Below are 19,151 nucleotides of genomic sequence, written 5' to 3' on the forward strand. Positions count from 1 at the left end.
TGAGCACTGCTGCTCTCTGAGGGGCTGCAGGTTCTCATGCGCACTGGAAGAAAATGTCCCTTCTACTGGTCACATTCCTCAACTCGGCTTGGTTTTGGTCAGTAACTTTCAGGTCCCTCTGGAATATCCAAATTGTTCTGGTTTTCCCAAAACAACCCAAGCTGTTTCCACAACTTGATAAAGCCAGAGTTTGGAAGAAATTGGCTTGGACTGGGCAGACAGGGATACCAAATGTCTGCTTCTCCATCCCACCAGGCATCCATGCTATTGCTGGGAACAGCAGGAAGCAGGATAGCCTACAAATGAGTCAGGGTTGGGGTTGTCATGCTTGCTTCCTCAATTGACTATGCAAAGACTGAAAGGAGAGAATCTCTGGATCCATCAGATGATTTTCAATATAATCCTTCTATGCAATATGCTAATAAGCAGTGATTCAAAATAAATCAATAAACCTGAGTAACCAGAGGGAGGGATTTCTTGATGACAGAAACATCCACTAATATCTTGTTGGTTGAGCTTCAGTAAAGGCCTGGCAAATCTATATGTAGCTATATGTAGCATTTCATATTCAAAAACAAGCACAAGGATGAAGTGTTAAGTCAAGCTAGCCTGTAATGCTGGTGCCTAGTGGTTGGGAGTGCTGGCACCCTCTTTTCTGTAATTCATATGGGGCAGGAAATTAAGTCAGTCCCTGCATGGTTAAATACTTTTCCAGAAGTAGTGCTGGCATGGGGCAAGAGAGCAATGGAAGCAGGACTCCACTGTACCACAGCACGTGTCACAGAGCTGATACTTTTGACAGCTTTTCTCCCACTGCTCCACACAGCAGCCACAGTTTGTCTCACCAGAACTGCAGATCTGGAAGGAGGCGAGCTCTCCACAGCATGGCCCCAAATCCAGCTCTCACCCAACCAAAAGCTAGACAACTCCAAAACCCAGCCAGCATCCCAGTCTCCATCTGCACACCCCAACCTGTGCTGGAGAGGGTACTCCCAGGTACTCCCACAAGCAATGGGGGGCTGCCACAGTGCAATCTACCTCCACAGCAATTATGTAGAGACCAGTTTGACAAGACTCTGGGCTGAGAAAAGACAGGCACAAGCATGGAAAGAAACCAGAGACTGCACCAGCTTTGGAACCATGTCGTATGTAGGACTAGCTCTGCAGCACCAGGATGACTCTGGAGTTCTGCACCAAATCAAATACCACAATTTGTACACCAGGATAAACCTGCTTGTTTTCTGCTGTCCCCTGCAGGAAAGGTCACCACCCACACTCAGAGTGGAGCACTGCTCTTTGGTTTTAACATATCACCACAAAGAAAGCATCTGGGACTTAAACTAATACACCATGGTCCTGCCAACCTTTCCATGGCCACCCTGGGCTTCTGACTAGTTTCCAGGCAGAATTTAACACTCAATTTATACAAGAAGCAGCCTGTCACCTGGTTATGTTGCCTGAAGATAACCAGCACAGACTTAACAAATAATTTCTTCAGACATATATTACTTTTTGAGGAAACAGCACACTATAAAACAGTCCTTATCTGAAGTCTTTTTCTTTAAGTGTGAGAAGCATCTTCCCATTTGTTTGTTGCTTTTGAATACTATCTGAGCAGAGATGAGACAGCTGCTGATACTGTGAACACTATGCATAGATCTTTGAGAAATATCCATCCCATCTTCCATACAGAGCAACCAACCATGAGACACTGAACCACAGAGTGAACAGCTCAAATTTTGAGTAAAAGCAAAAAACAAAACTACCCAGATGTATCTGTTATTTTCTGAATACAGGAATTCTAAGCTTTCTAACAAATTACTAAATTGCTACACTTCATCAAAACTAGAGGACCAGAAAAGCTGAATTATCTTTTTACAAAGTATATTCTTTTATGTATAGGCTACAGAAATAAACAGTATATGTTTTTATATATCCTTTTCCATAACAGACAGCAGCATCTCCTACACATGGATACTTCTGTATGCATCCATTTATATTAATTCCTTAGGACCCCAGGTCCTATCTAGAGAAAGACACATCCTAATGAACATACACCCACCTCTAAATCACTGAGCGGCTCACACCCATCTCCAGGAAAAATACACATTTGAGTCCACATTACGCAACTGTTCCCCTGGACTCCCTGATTTTCCAGCAGGTAACTTTTTTTGAAGCTGCAATTCAAAGGCTGGCTTTGAAGGCTGGGTTACACCTCAGAGCACAACCTCCACCCTCACCACCCGAAAAAAGGCATCACTGTCCTCAGCGCAGTCCTCTTCTGTGTCAGTGTCACTCCTTTGGGGAGGAGGAGGCTGATGCTTGGAAGCAGTCAAAAGCTTTGCATGTAGGGCACTGAGCTCTGGTTTAGAAGGACCACAGCACTCCTGTGAGGATGGTCAGGATGTTGGCAGGTAGAAGAAGAAAGTGAACACTTCAGAACCCTTAGCTCTCTCAACTCCATAGAAAAATGTTCATTTAAGACTAAGAACTGAAGCCTAACCTCTCTGTATATATGTAGACTGAGATATATACTTACGTGGGTCAATAGTGGGAAACATACCACTCCCTCAAAGCCCCTGAACTCCAGGAATCATAAATACTAGAAGTGGGTATAAACACTGTGCTGACTTACTGCTGTTCTCAGCTGAGCATTCTATGATTTCTTTATGCCAAATGATGGGAACAATATCATCCTCCCTCAGAAAATGATCATCTGCTTATGAACCAGGTCCACAGATGCATCATCAGTGATCCCCCAGGCTTTCATTCATTACCACCAATGAGAATTGTCTTTCACATTTTTTCCCCTGTTATGCAAGAAAAAAAAAAGTGCATTTTAAACACTGAGACAGCCTCAGAGTAACTGCAGTGAAGTGCCCAATACAGGGCTAACTAAGAATGTCCTGCCATGTTCAAATAACCCAAAACAGTTGAAGAATACATTTAATAAGTTCAGCTGCCTTTCTCTACTAATATAACTGCTTCAAACTTGTGGTTCATGCCCCCATTCTCTTCTTTGGAGAAATACATCTTCCAAACTGCAATAAGGAGTCTCCCTGTCTTTCATTAAGGATATGAATTTTCTGATGTTCTACCTCAGACTATCATGGAAAAGGTCTTTTACTGCTAACTGTACTAGAATGAGAGTTATCCTAGCACTCTGAACTTGAACAAGTTGCTTCTACTCTGTGCCTTATTTTCCTTTGGAACACCGATAATGCTCTAGACTTCCTTTTTGTAGCCCCGATACCCATGAATGCAAAGAGTTATGCAACAACTTAGTGTTGTACATTACAAATGCTGATGTTTCACCAAGTACACTGACTTGAGAAGAGCAAAGAGCGAAGTCCATCTGCCAGACAGCTCCAGAAGCCATGTGTCATTAGGAGAAAATACTGAAGTCAATGAGAATTTTGGCTCTTTTGGCAAAAGTTTAAATGCCACATGAACATGGGTCAACTGAATATCCTTGAGACATTGAGCTGGCTTTGAACAGAAATATCAAAACAAAGCAATTCAACATTTCTGAGCTGATTTCTTCCATGTCCCACAAACTTACTATTCCACTTTTTTCTTAATCTGGCCAAAAGCTAGTATTTGAAACACTCAAATTTCCCAGTAGATATGTCTTCCAAAAGTTATTCAAGCCTATACCACACCTGAAAGGCTTTGCCTTTGCCAATACTTCCAATTGACTGCCAAAACAGCTGCTGCATATATGAGGTGAGCTGCCTTACCCCAAACATGCTCTAGCACCATAAGGAGCTGACACCAATTATTCCTGTCTGGGTTTTCCAAAAGAATAAGACAGAACACTTTCAGAAAATTATTTTTATTTCCTAGGGCTCTACCCTAGGAAATGGCTACATTATTCAAACAGACAATGTTTGGTACAGACTATTACAGGCATCGTTACTTAAGCACCATCAGCATGAATACAAATGCACAAGAGCTTGAGATGTTGACTTGAGATGTGCCAGTTCTACTGACTGGCACAGGCAGGTGTGCCAGGGCAGGTATCACAGCAGAAGTCAAAGGAAACACGACAAGTCAAATACAGGAAAAGCGCCCACTGATATAGACGCTTATTGACGCAGGTCCTTTGTTTCCCAGTGGTGGACACACGCTTATCAATGACCCCTGACTAGTGGTGCACCCTTGGCAGGGTTTGGTAAGATGGACCCGTTGATCTCTCTGGTACAGTCCTAAACGCATCCACCACCACAAAACCAAGCCAACTAGTATCTGAGACACCTCAAGCATTAAAGAAGCACAATTCTCCTAAACCCTGTCATTCAAAATTCCCAAACCTCTCCCTGCATACAACTAGTCACCTGTTAGAGGTACACACATCCATACACAGCCCTGGCTATTTTCCTACAGTGAAGATCCATAAGGAAAAGAAAAACAATTATATGAAGAATAATTTTCTTAGACACTCTTTCTTCATGTTGCCTTTTCTATTACTGCAAATATTTGTCTTCAAATATCTTTTTCTGCATGAAAAATGAGATTAACTGTGCATGGAAACTTTACAGACTACTACTCCAAACCAACTACATTATTTTAAGCTTAAAATATGGTCACTATACTAATTTTATAAAACATCTGTAGATTTTAAAGCTGTCAGATTATATGCTAGATTAATAAAATTTTCATAGGTCTATAAAGATTCTCTGATATTTAAAAGTATGAAATGTTTCACATAAGTGTGTCTTATATTGAAGGATTTTGATCCCCCCAAAAAGTGCATATAAATCAGACCTTATCAGTATGAAAAAAAATATTAGGATTATCTTTCAGACAGAAGTCTAGTGTATCCTGCAAAATAGTGCAAACATCTGAACAAGTCCTTCAGTTATAGCTAATAGAAATGTTACACATGCAGTATAAAACGTGAAGAGGGCAGTGATGCACAGTGGCACTCAATCAAATGCACTTGTAACTTCATTTACCATTCAAGGTAATTTCCATCTGCTGGGTCTCACAGCAAACCAACTATAAAGCAGTTATGGGATCCCAATCTTCTGCCATGCCAATGAATGCGAGATTGTAAAGCAGCTATTGGAATTGACAGTACAGGAGAAGAAAAAGATGTCATGAAATGCTAGGTGATTAGCAACTGCAACAAAAAATATCTGACAATTACGTGGACTGCTACTTCAGTCCCTTCATCTTTGTTTCTGTAAGGATGTCCCCCTGGGGTACAGCACACAGATCATTCTATAGGATATAACACATTTATAGAAACAGAACTCTAGATCTTCAGTGCCTTCTGCATCAACATCTTCACTAGAGAAAAGGCACAGGAGGGACATTACCGTATCATACCCACATCAGATGACTGCCTAAACATACAGGGCTGACAATAGCTACAAAGAAAAAACACAGAACAAGAGAACATGGTACAACAGCAATCACCTGGAAGAAGGAGGAAAAAAAAAAAAAAAAAGAAAATTTAAAACCAGAACAGGTGTTTCCTAACACCCTTGTCTATCCTGCCAAACAGATCAGATGTGTTTTTATCCTTCTACAATCTTTGACCACCACCTAGGATGCTGCAGCATTAATGCATGCCTCCAGGCCTGACACTATGTTCTGTTTTTAAACACTGCTGCTCTATTTGTTGCTAAAATGCTGAAAAACTATTAGTATCCATAACCCAAAAAAATAACTGGGAAACTTTAACTTTGCTAGTTGTGATGACAGCTGGCATGGGATGTATCTCTCCAACTAACTCATCTGAGACCTTTCAGGCAGCACCTTTGAGCTATGAAATTCAGAAAAAGGAAGATAGGGAAGCTGAAAGCAGCCTACTGGGCTACAGGTAAACAGATGGTTTAGTAGTAAAACAGCTCAAAACCTTTTGGGTTAGCAGATAAAAAAAACAAAACAAAACCATCAGTGCTCTGGTTTCAGGGTGGCATTACCTTACCCATCTTCATACCATTCAGCAGCACAGAGAGGGTTTAAAAGTTACTTTATAACATGTGATAACTCAGAGACAGGATTTAACCAAGGAGTCCTGCTACTCTGTACTGTTCACTTCCTTACCACCACCAAGACCTCCTTCCAAAGCCTGCTAAGCTCTCCGGCCAACAGAACATCAAGATCTTGATCCAACCACTCCCCAGTTCCAAGTGCTACCCAAGCAAGGTCTCAGATCTGCAGGGTACAACACGAAAACCACGTTGGGTTCCTAATATAATTTCCAGATAAGGTAAGGAAGACATGCCTCAACCTCAGAGTGTGTACATAAACATATACTGCCCAGGCACTAGCCCACCTCCCATTCAACATAAAGCACAGAGCCATACTGACATACAGTTCCCATTCACAGTATCTCCACTAACCAGAGGTTTCTGTAGCCATTTTCCCACTGTGGAGTACAGACACAAGGGGCTGAACCCAGGTGATTTACAAGCCAGTGTGTTGGACTTGGCACAGCTGTATGAAACTGGCTCTCCATCCCCACATTTCTTTTGCCAACAGGGGCTAAACTGAGAGCCAAGGGTTTTCTTTTCCAGAGGAGCTGATTTATTGCCTCAAGCAGCTGTAACTAGCCCCTCCAGGAACAGAACTGATCGTCCAATAAGTCTTTCAGTGAAAAGGAAAGGTTCAATGCCAGATCCATCCAGTTTTGTCTTGTATCAAGGGAGTTCACTGCCCATGCTTGGCTATTTCTGGATTGCTCTGTCATCATCTGGGGTCATAATTAGAGACAGTTTGATTGCATTTTCGCCTTAGTGATGTACTTGAGATTTTCAGTTCATTAGACTCAGAGCATTCAACAGCCATTGGCCGATAGCCACCTTGGTCACCATTTCTGGTACCCCACAGCATCACTATAAATAAAATAGTTCATAGCTAGCAGTGGCAACCGGGGCTATTCTAGGACACAGGGTGAAAACCACATAGTTCACAAACTAAGACAATACAATCTGCTTTGAGTGACACTTTTTTGGTAAAGCAACAAGATAATCCATCCAGGTGAGACCAGATCAGCCATCTTCATGGAACTAAACAAGTTCACAAGGCCTTAGCAAAGCATTTGAGCCAGGAACCATTAGCAAAGCATGGGCAGAACATTTGCAGCTGAACTCTTCTGCACAGAAATACTTGATATAGTCAGTTGTAACACTTGCAATTTCACAACCAGTTCTGTTGAACTGTCCTGGGGAAAATTAATGGAAAAAGATAACTTTTAGAGCTTTAAATGAAGCATTACTCTTTGTTCTGTTTAAAATGGTTTTGGTTCTTTAGTTATTTTTTAGAGGAAACAATTTCAAAACAAATTCAAACTAAAACATCTTAATATTGAAATACAGTATTTTTAAGAGAAACATGCATTCTGTCCTGACTATGTGGCTCTTCTTTCCTTGCCAACAGCATCGTTTCTCTTTCACAAAGGAAGTTAAAATGGAAAGCTGGAAACAACCATTTCCAACATCAACTTAACCTCCACATTTCAACAAATAAAAGAGCTATAAGGTTGATTAGGGAAATAATACAAGAACTAAAAACAATGATAAAGCTTTACAGTCCATATGTACCTCCACCTGGAAAGTCCTTAAAAGCACCACATGAAATCTACAGTGCTTCAGAGATCACTAAGTATTGTGGTACCTTCTTACTTAAACTGCACAGTGAAATTGTTTAGTTGAAAAACATGAGTCTCTAGACTCAGCTGTGTTGTCAGCAATACCTCACGTATCAACAAACTCTCACAGATCCAAGGCAGGACCCACCTGGACAGTGCCCTTAAATGCACTTTAACTTGTGGTCAGCCCTGAAGTGGTCAGGCAATTGGATTAGATGATCGTGGCAGGTCCCCTTCCAACTGAAAATATTCTATTCTGTCAGTAAGTGCAGGGTCTACGAAGCCCCTGACTGTCCTGAATGGTAGGTAAAAATATTGGGTTCAATCCAATTCAGCACAAGAACTTTGTTAAATGGGATCTCCTGCAAAACAGAAAACCTGATTTTTAGGCAGCTCCTTTGCAAACAGGAGGGGGAAGAGACAGATGCGTACACCAGTGTTCCTGACAGGCAGTGGACAGCTCAGAAATATCATGTATTATATTTTGATAGACCATTAACTACCACCCCTAAGGTTGAACAGAACTCCTGACACCAAGAAGGACCCGCCCACAAGCAGGTATTCTGCAGGAGACAAAGCCTTCACACGTCTCTTCCAATCCCTAACATTCTGTGATTCTGTGGTCCGAGGAGCCAGGGAGAGAAGTAAAGCACTGAACACCTCCTGGGTGCCCCAGGCAGGTCTCAAGCCCAAATCCAACTTCCAGCATTGATATGAAGCTACAAGGGAAAAAAAAAGTGGGATATGTCAGCCTACATTGTCCTTCCCAATATTCTCCAGACTAGCAGCCCACCACAACTGCTTTCAAGATAAGATGGAAAGCTTCCCTCAGGACTGTGTGGTTTCGATGACAAAAATACTGGGCAGCTTTTGGGTAATAAAGATGATTTCAGGAAGACAAGAGCAGTAGAGCAGCTGAGCACCAGCCTTGCCTTTGAGATTACTGAATATAAACTCAAGCGCCACGTGACCATAAATTTATTTCAGTGGTGGTGATGCCAGCTTTAATGGTGCTGACATTCAATGAGACTCTTCTGAACTCACTGTTCCCAAAAACTTTTAAATAAAAAAGGAACTGCCTGTGTTTTCACGTGTCAGTATGTCTATAACAGCCCATCAGTGCACAAATTCATACCATTTGACTGACTTGCACAGCAGAGCATTGCTTGCAGTAGAGGATCCCAGTGCATGCAAAGCCCAGCATCAGCCCCAATATGTTGTTCTCAACTTCACAGACAGCAGAACATGAGGCTAAATTCTCCATTCTGCTGCTGCCAACCTTAGCGCAGAAGGTACAATTTAATCAAAATCAGTGCTTTCTTACTATAAATAATTAAGATTTTAAACACATTCTGTTCTTTGTCTCTGTATACTGCCCACAGCTGCATGCTTACATTGCTTCAGTAGATCAGGCTTGTCCTCACTATTTCTGGGAGCCTTCTAATCAAAGGAGGTGGAAAATTCAACCCTAGCTTCCCACACCCCCACAAAAAGAATAAAAACCAACACACATAAAAAACCACCACACACACACACAAAAAGCACACCACCACACACTTGCTATTCCTGGATGTTAATTTTTTGGGGAGGGGAATGCACTACAAATACAGTTTAGGTAGGGAAGCCTGAAACACATTACTGATAGATGAATCATGCAAATAAAATCTACAGGTAATTCTAGATACCTGGTACTATGTTCAGTAGTAATGGCAGAAAATGTCTCAGCACAAAGCCACTTGTTTTAAGTGTATTTCATAGTAATTTTTAAGATGGGGTGGATATTCTGACTTTTGAAGATACTATAGAGCAATTTTAATAGCAGTTGCTAACAAAAAAAGCCTCAAAGCTATATAGTTTGTACCAATAAAGTAAACTGCCTTCAAAGTAGCAGGAAGAAAGTCAAAGGTAAACAAGCTACAACTGTTTGTTATTTTAGCATTCCCTCAAACCAATATAAAATAACTTCTTCAAACCTTTACAACTTCTTAAGTAGTTAATAATTAAGGTCTAAAGGCAATTAAATTGGTCTTACATCACATAATCAGTGTTATGCCCATTGTGTTTTCAGTTAGGTTGGGCATTAAAGGCTTTTGCCTACTGACCAAATGATGCATTTACCCACACAAGTGCAAATCCAGGGTAGCTCCACAGGCTTTATTTAAAATCTTGACTGGAAGAGGAGACCCAGGACAATAATTTTTAAGCTTCTCTACTGATTTCTCCCTCACTTCTCATATGGCAACAAAATGGCTATAATTTGCAGTATGTAACTTCTCCACTGAGACACAATGATAGGAATAGAAAGTTTAAAAATTAACAGCTGACTTAATCGATGCAATTATTCAATAATGTATGGCATTGATTAACATGCGATCTCATAATACGAGGAGAACTGGTCAATACTAAAAGGGAATGGGAATTTAAGGCTAGAAAATATCTCAAAAGCTCAGACTCAGCCTTCAAAGAGATAAAATATACTGGAAATATAACAGAAACCAGGTCCTGCTGAGGAAGCTTATTCTACTGTCAACCCAGTTATGCTGCAATGGGTTGTTAGTATCAAATTAGGAAATCCAAGTCTTCCTTTATGTACAAGTAATCTTTTTTTCTCCACATACTAGAAGGTGTTGGATTCTACATTCTTCCACATTTTATTTGCATTACTGCTGTTTCCCACTTGCTTACAGTATGCCTGAGCTGCTAGCACCTATAAAGCTGAATTTTGGGTTATTCTAAAGCAGCAGCAAAATGGATACATTTGTACTACAGCAAACACAGTATGTGCAAGGATACTCAAGTAAATAATTAATTCATACTGTACATCTTTTCCTAAACAAAGACACAGAAAGCTAAGCTGAATCTCAAAATAATATCACCCATGATGAAATCGAGTAATTTTGGACATCTGGAATACTTTGGTGTTTTGTGTTTGTTTCTTGCCATTCTAAAGCCATTGCTGCATGATATTCTTACCTGAAGGTCAGAAAAGTTTTATACTTAAAGCTCTCCCCCCAAAATACACATTTAAGACTGCACAAAGGGATGAAGCTCTTAGAGCTGTCCTTCAAGGCAGAAGTTTATTTCCGCTGATGAATTTCATACAAGTTTGATCTTTCAAACTGAATAGCCACCTGTAATTCCTCTCCTATGCAATGTATAAATCACAGACAAATTCCAGCCACAACCTCTGGAGCCAGCTCTTCAATGCCCCAAGTGATGATAACTATCCAGATACGAAAAGAGGGTACAGACCAGTAGGTGAATAGGAGGAGGAAGAGGCAAGATACAGAATTCAGAACCAGATTTACAGTTCAGGCTCCTCAGTAGGGTCATATCAGAGAAGATATGGGTCAACATCAGCTAGAAGAGACCTCAAGGTCTCCAGTACAGCAATTGCTTGAACAGCAACTATCACAACACTTGAACATGCCCATCCTACCAATAACCACTGGCTGGATATGGAGAGAAAAGTAAAAATCAGGATAGCTCTTTATGTTGGAATAAGCATGGAACAAGAGATTTAGCAACCAGATATGCTTCAATCTTCCTGAAGAAGCCACCTTACTTGTCAGCCTCTTTTGGAGATAACATTAAATTCAAGGAAAGTGTTTTTGCATTAATAATACATTCTCAATGTCTGAGAAGCAAGGCAACTTTCACTCATTATACCAATAAAACATTCAGCACTTCTGGCTTTTCTACCTAAACCCTCCACGTAGCTACATGCAATAAATTAACCTTACCTATTGAAGGCTGGTGGTGGGTAAAGCCAGTCTAAGCCAGCTTCCAAGGGAGGGATGAAACACAAAAGGGAGAAGCACAGCTCAAGAAATACAATTTTCCAAATGAGAAGACTCTATACTTTCCTGATTTCTTGCTTTGCATAGGCTATTAAAAATAGCACGTAAGGTGCCTTACTTCTGAAAGCACGTATCCTGATGGATACACAGCCCTCCTTCAGCCGCGTGGCTCAGGCACAGGATTGCTCCCGCACTCTGCTGAGCAGCCATCATCTCAAGCCACAAGATCTTTACTGAAACATGACGACACCATAAATAGTTTAATTCAATACGAAGAAAAAAAAAAAGCTGTAGCTTTCAATGTGTATCCTGCATAAATATCGAATCACAAGGTTCATCCAAACCTGGGACCCAGGAGAAGAAACTCAATGAATTAACATGATGATTCGTACTCTTATCAAATATAAAGAACACTTAGTAAAAGCAGGGATATGAGCTATTAAAAAAAAGGAAACATCCTTGTATCACTTACAGGAAAATAGTAAACTATTTCTTTAATCATTTTAGTACAACAGCATTATTAAAATCTTTATACTTTGAGTGAAAGCATTAATTATTGTGCCCATCAGGAATATTTTTCATTGTCAAATTGCCTTTTACCATGCTAATAAACACTAAGCTTTGCATATAAAAATTAATCATGTTATCTCATTTATAGGTCAAAAGACACAGACTAAAATAGTTTCTGCAATTCTCCCTAAATAACTAGCTTTTGCATATCAAGCTTTATGGCACATTAGAAATGAATGCAATTCAGACAAGATTTGAATAGCTGAGTAGATAGAGAGGGAAAGATAAGAGCAGATAAGAAAAATCTTGCCGTGAGCTAAGCCTTTTGAAAAAAACTGCTTAAAAAAAATTAAAGTTCCTTCTTTTAAGTTTCTGCACCCTAAATGAACTAATGATGAAACAGTTGCATGCAGGTCATTACTCAAAGTATCCACAGATTACACTTCCAGCCACTGTACATATAAATGGTATATCAGAACAACTTAATGCATTTTTAAAATAATTTAAAATTACCCCAGCATTTCATTCAGGCTAAATGCAACTTCCACTGCTCCCACGTAACTTGTGGAAGTGGGGCGGAGGAATTTATCTTGTTCTTGGGTGTTTTAACAATAGCCAGATGACTAAGACCTCCTCCCATTTTTATAGCATTTAAGTCTATTACTAGGGTCCTTTTTCCCCCCTTCGTTTTAGTAACAAGGTGGGTTTGTAGGTATGCAGGAATATCAGCATGGCCACCTTTCCCTCCTCATTATGAGACCCATTAGAGCACAGACACTTTCTGGGGTATGATGTCTACTTCCCCCAGCATCAGAGAGGCTTGGGTCATCCTCTCATTCAGAAGCTGCAGATGCCAGCTCACAGTATTTCAGCAGCTACCAACTGACAGTTAAAGGTATTAGACTTACGTGCTCTTCTAGGTGGCAGCACATAGCCAAGGTTTGCTCATTTGCCAGTCCCACACAGCAACCTGAGCTCTTGCCATCATTGAGCCCTCCCAGGACACAGTCATGTTTGTGCTGTGTTTTAGCATGATTTCTAATGTAAGAGGAATGGACACTCCATTTCCCTTTTGCAACACATTAAAGAAATACATGCAGTGTGGTGCTAGCTTAGTGCCTTATACTCCCTTCCCACATCTTTTCATGGAGATGGAGTCTGAGGCACAGGAGCAAAACAATTTTTAAGAGCACCCCACTCCAGCCTCAGGGATAAGGTGTTGAGGTCAAGGAACCAGGGTGTTCCCCTGCTATACAGAAAGCTGGTACCCATATGGAAATGCACAGCCTAAGGCATGTGGGGCATAAATGGCCTGATTTTTTTTACATCCCCAAATATGCTCCCCTGTGTCAAACTTTAGGCAGCCAGTTTGAGAACTGTTGGCCTCAGTAACATGTCCTGGATCTCACACAGCACATCACATCACTGTGAAGGATGGAAAATCCTTCTATGGAAACTCCTCTATGGAAAATAAGCTTCTTGGAGAAGCCTCTAACCATCTTGACAGAGGTGCAAATGTTCCCAAAGAAAGGAAATTTCATAACAAAAAGTGACCATGTGCTTGGTTTCCATTACAAAGTAGTAACCAAGACGACTTGTGTGACACAGTCTTCACCAGAGCAATCTTCATTTACTTCAACACACAAATGTTTTTAAGTAGATAATATGTGCTGCAGACTCACCTCTGAAAAACACACAAGGTGTAAGGAAGATGCATGATGGGGTAGGTTTTGATGTCAACATTCCAAACAGCTTCAGGACATGAACTGCAGCTGGGATCACCAAGATCATTTCTTTGATCGTTGAAGAAAGCCACAAAGGTGGGAACAGTGCACAGCAATCTCCAGAACAGCATGTTCTCACTTGCCACCCTCTCTCACCTTGTCCACAAAGCCCATCTGCAATCCTAAGATTTGTCATCTCTTGTTGGGTTTTGATCACAAGTTCTTCAAGGTGAAGATTCTGTCCTTTACAGGCACAGCACACGGAGAGCTGTGCAGAGAAAGCTAGTCCATAATGCTGGGTCTGGCCAAAGAGGCTTCAGAACAGCTCCAGTGGAGAGAGACAGATCAAGCCAATGTGCCCACTCACATATTCACAAAACAGTAAGAGCAGCAAAGAGCTCAGACCTTGTTTGCCGGTCCCAAGAAGAACAACTCTGTGATCTAGGTAAACTGGAACTTACTGCTGCTTTACAGGACCTCAGTTAATAGCCTGAACATTGCACATCTATGAACAACAGCACTATCGCTTTCCCGGAAAAGCAAAAAGCCTGCTCACAGCCTTTGTGACTGGAAAGAGAACATGACTCAGATAACACCACTGTGGCAGTTTCTGCCTGGGACAGTCACTCTGCGGAGATGTCCTCTGCAGACATCTCCTCAAAGCTCTGCTGCTGTGGGACTCTCCAGCAGAAGAGAGCTGTACAGCCAGACCCCCTGGCCTCTACTGCCCAGCCTTCTGAGCACAGGATGGTGCTCCTGAGGGAAGACCCACTGCATGCAGGATGACTCTACAACCTGACACTACTATCCAACAGGACAAGACCATGGCTCATAAGACTGACAAGAGCAACTCCAGATCTCAATGGGCTAGCCAACAGTGTACTTTAGCTTCACTATCCCAGTAGACCAGCTGACAATAAGTCCCGCTGTAATTCCCAGCAGACAGCAGGCACCCAGTGCTGTCTGCAGTCTGCCCCATACACAGGCAGTGAAACCTCACCAGGGCCACCACAGTCCAGTGCTGACCTCCAGGGGCAAGAGAGAACATGTAGAACTGGCTGGACCCTTGCAGAAGGGCAAGCATGCCCCTGACCCCATGCAACATTGACACATCAAGTCCCTGCTACCCACCTCAGACAAGATAAAAGTATTAATATGTCTTTTATCCCTCGCCACCAGAAAGATATTTCTCTGTGTCTTCAGGGCTACAGAAAAGGGTACACGCACCTTCAGAAGAAGAGAGCTTTACCTGCAGCAAGGCCAGTCTGCAGTCCCTCTCTGCTCCCTCCAGAAGCCCTGGGATACATTCCACACTGTGCAGTTTGACTCTTGCTTGGCTGATTTCTTTCCCAGCCTCCGAGTCTGAACATCACTCTCTGACGTTCCTTACCCTGCTAAGCGTCTTTCTGACTGTGACTGAAGAATCTGGCAAATGACCAAATATTCTTTAACCTCCACATTAACTATTGTTAGCTTTGGCAAAGCCCAGCTCCTGGGATGCCTGGAGTGGTATCGCTTACTGCTGCAGCCTACAGGAACTGCTGTAGTGGCGAGATTCAGAGAACAGGGATCAGGTAGCAGATGCAAAACAAAGTCCTCACCCACAATATCCTCCCTTCCCCCATTGCCTTAATGAGCTTTGGGAACAGCTACAACTTTTAAGCTCCTCACTGCTGGAAAAGGTTCGGAAACAGTGAATATGCAGAACAGAGTAAGTCAAAGAAGCTGAAAGTCAGATGAGGCCAAATGTTACTTCTAAGACCACCAAGATGTTTTGGTAGCATTGCAGATCCATAGAGTACTACAATTACTTATATTTTAGGAGCTGGGATGAGATAGAGATGTTCAACTCCAGCCAGATTTGACTGTTGGAAGGAAGCACAGGCTGCACCACCTATTCCTCCTCAGCCCACACCAGGACCCTCTTGCTTGCACTCTTATTCGAACAGTCCTAACAATAGTAAAGCTCTTAGTCCTGCACCACACTGCAGAAAACTAGGGTGCATCCTTCTCCCCCCATTCTCATGAATGGCTCCAACCAGTTATGGCTGCTCTGAGCAGCACTAGAGATGGGTCTTCAACCCTTTTTACAGGGGACTGCAGGTTTTGCAAAGCATCAGTCCTAGCCACATTCAGGCTACCAAGTTGTCCTGGGATGACAAATTCTAGGCGTAAATGTCCACAGCAGTCACTAGAGACAGCTGAATTCAGAGACCAGAAGGCAGGTTTTCTTAAACAGACTTCATGATGCTTAATATAGCACACTCTTCCCCAGCATCTGCATAATGCTGAGTTTGAAATGTTCTAAGATTTGCACCAAGGAGGACTGGAGGGGTGGAAGAAGGGCTGCAGGAGGAAGCATTTAAAAAGCAAGGGATGACTTAAGAGAAACACCATATATAAGCAGCAATGTCTTAACACAGGACTTTCAATGCAGAGGCTTGGTTAGTAATGAAAACAAAATGTAAACAAGACCCTACTAAGGCAATGCAGCTGCACGTCCACCTAGGATTAGTCACAAAAGCTGAAGATATGAAGAGTTTGGGCTGGCTCATACCTTCCCTCCAGGGCAACATCCTGCATTGTGTCTCACTATACATGTACACAAAATTAGTCTGTTGGATCTGTGCACCACAGGCCTTCTCATGCTACTCCAGCATTAATCAAGTTTCAAGAATTATTTCAGTGCCAACACAACTGGATTCCTGCCGTGAACAGACTCCACCTGCCTTTTAATTTTCCCATCGAGATGCCAAAGTTGCCTGAGCATTCTCTTTAGGGTCATCTTTATTTCAGACCTGCCCCATTCTGATGCCTTGATTTCTGCTGGTTTGCTCTGAAGAGCCCTTTTTTCTGCATAGGTAGAGGAAACCCAGAGACTATTTGTTCCCCACATCTACCCATCAAGAAAAATCTCTAGTAAGAGCAAGTTGCTGAGAATTTTTTTTGCAAAAGAGTAGTGACTCTGTGTTCTTTCACCCCTAATAATCCTTCCCACAAAGCTCAGAGCCTAGGAATATGGACTACTGTGGAGACCATCTTGCAACTAATAAATGCAAGTACCCCTGATCCGAAAGGCTGCCTTGTTCAGCTGCTCGTTGCCAACTCAAGCAGTAACTGCATTGTAACACTTACTGTTTGCACAAGATAGGATCGGGTGACCCTCCCTCAGGTGCTGCTTTTGCCACCAGGTAGCTAGACGCTTTTGCTTGTATTTTATTGCAGATATTACCTTTCTGCTCCATGCACAACTCTTCCAGCTTCATAAGCTCCATCAGAAGTTCCATGGAGAACCTTTCACCTGCTTGAGTAGTGCATGATAGGTACATAATATGTTATACTAAAGTCACAGTCTATTTGTTCCCCATCAAGACATGTACCAGTAGGACGTGGAAAAAAACGGAAGGTGTCCCATCTCAGGTTAACTCTGAAAACAGTGTGGATAGCCAAACCAAAAAAGAAAACAAAACAAAACAAACCCACACACAACAACACACAACCCACAAACAAAACCCACCAAACTCAAAGCTAACATGACTGCTGTGAGCTTTTAATTTAAGTCAAATCTTTGCAGATACACCTTTTCAAAGATATACTTACCTGTTCTCCAGCCCTGGTAATTCTGTTGATCACTGCCCACAAGAAACTGTACTTAATAGGACATACTGCCTCCATATGATTGAAATAGCTTCCTTCCTTAATCAGCATATAATCACATATTCCCACACAGGAGAACTATAGCCCTGATTGACAAGATAGTTACAAAAATAAACCTGAGGTTTAAATATAGCTTGCTCGGCTCCCTGGAAGGTATGTAGTATTGTGTTATACAAGTCTACCATCATTTTCTTTGAATTAATATAGTCCATATTCTCCCACTACCTTGATCTCTATCAGTTAAATAGCTACCAGATTTGTTATACAGGAGAGGTGGCAGCTAGGGTTAGGTGGGAATGGCAACTAGCCTTTCCACTGCATGGACCAACTTACCATCAATATTTCATTGATAATTAACATGTACAGATTTTGAGTTCACATACCAGTTGAATGTATGATGTCTGATGCAACTGTAGAGGTAGATAGGTAAATAAACATGCAATACTACATATATTCTGGTTTCATACATAGCTATGTGCCCAACATATTTGCATGAGATATACGTCTCTATATGCAAACACACAAGCTAGGCAGGCAATTATTAATTATTTCTTCTTCCTAGGGTGGATAGTTCAATACCACAATACTCATTGCATTTTTCCCAATCTATCAGGATGTTCTGATGTGTTAAATATGCAACGTAATGAGGGCAGAGCTCTATAGCTCTGTTCTTCTCGTTTCAGGAAAAAAAGGAGAGATTTTTTTAAAAAAAAAAAAAAAACATTCTAATTATGAAATGCTTTTCACCTCTTAAAAACCTCGCTATTGCTGAGTGACTAAAAAAACACAGGACGGACCTCATATTTATTATGCAAATCCTTAGCATTAAGAAAACAAATTACCAACTAACATCTGTCTCACCCTAAAGGAAAACAAATAATTTTTTTAAAGAAAAACCAAACAGCCCACCCTTCTCCATACTCCACTACGCAACTGACCGAATCCCACCCGCTGGGGCGGGCAGGGAAGCGCCTCCCCGGGCCCGCGTCCCCGCCGGTGCTGCAATGGACCCGGCACAGCGCCTGGGCTCGGCTCGGCTGCTCCGGCCCCGAGCCGCGCACCCAGCCCGGCCACTGCGGTCCTTCCGCCGCCGCCCCCCCGCCCCGACCCACCTTTCCCTTCCATCGCGGAGCCTTGCGAGCGCCGGGAAGTTGCGGGGAAGTTGCCGGAAGACGCGTTCCTTCCTCAGCCGAAAGCTCCGAGAGCCCGGCGGGCACAGCCGGCCGCCGCTGCCTGCTCCGCGGTGGGGACGGCGCCGTCACAGCCTCGGAGCTGCAAGCAAGCAAGCAACCACCGGGGGAAAACGGCGTGAGCCGCCGAGCCCCCCCCACGCCCCCGCCGCTGGGGCGGAAAGCGTCGCGGAGCGGAGCGCGGCCGCAGGAGGAGCGCGTTACCTGGGCGCCGGCGGGAGCTGTCCCTGGCCGAGCGGTGCTGCGGGGGCGAGTGGCTCCGCGGCCCGCCGCGCTGCCTGGCGCCGCCCGCATGCGCGCCCCGCCCGCGCCCCGCCTCCGCGGCCCGCACCGCGGCACCGCCGGGCTGCCGGCTGCGGGCTCCGCGGGGCGCGGAGGGGGAGCGCCCGCTCGGCGGGGCCGGCCTGAGCCCGTCCCCGCACCCCCCAGGGGGGCTGCACCTGCCGGCCGGCGAGCAGGGGCGCTGGGTTATGCAACGCGAGCACTAACACCCGCTAATTTGTTGTGGAGTCCTGCTGGAGCCCTCCTTGCCGAGCTGGGCACATAAATCATCTCCTGGGTACACTGAGGTGGCATCCGTGCAGCACAAAACACATCCCTGCTGCTGCATGCGCGCCGATTTCCGCAGGTGATGTGTGTGCTGCACAAGGTCCGAGGCAAACCCCCA

At 43.1% G+C, this 19,151-nt stretch overlaps 1 protein-coding gene across 1 annotated transcript in view; it reads right to left on the reverse strand.

Moving 5' to 3' along the window:
- Positions 1-18,793, reverse strand: part of FGF12 (fibroblast growth factor 12) — a 216,506-nt gene extending 197,713 nt beyond the window's left edge. The window contains exons 1-2 of the mRNA XM_082056004.1: positions 18,689-18,793; positions 18,407-18,566 (exon numbers count right to left, since the gene is read on the reverse strand). Of these exons, the coding sequence (XP_081912130.1) occupies positions 18,407-18,419 (13 nt within the window). The 5' untranslated portion in view covers positions 18,420-18,566; positions 18,689-18,793. The remainder of the gene's footprint in view (positions 1-18,406; positions 18,567-18,688) is intronic.
- Between the last annotated feature and the right edge of the window lie 358 nt (positions 18,794-19,151).

This window comes from Streptopelia decaocto (genome assembly GCF_964273445.1).
Source record: "Streptopelia decaocto genome assembly, chromosome: 6".
Lineage (NCBI taxonomy): Eukaryota > Metazoa > Chordata > Aves > Columbiformes > Columbidae > Streptopelia > Streptopelia decaocto.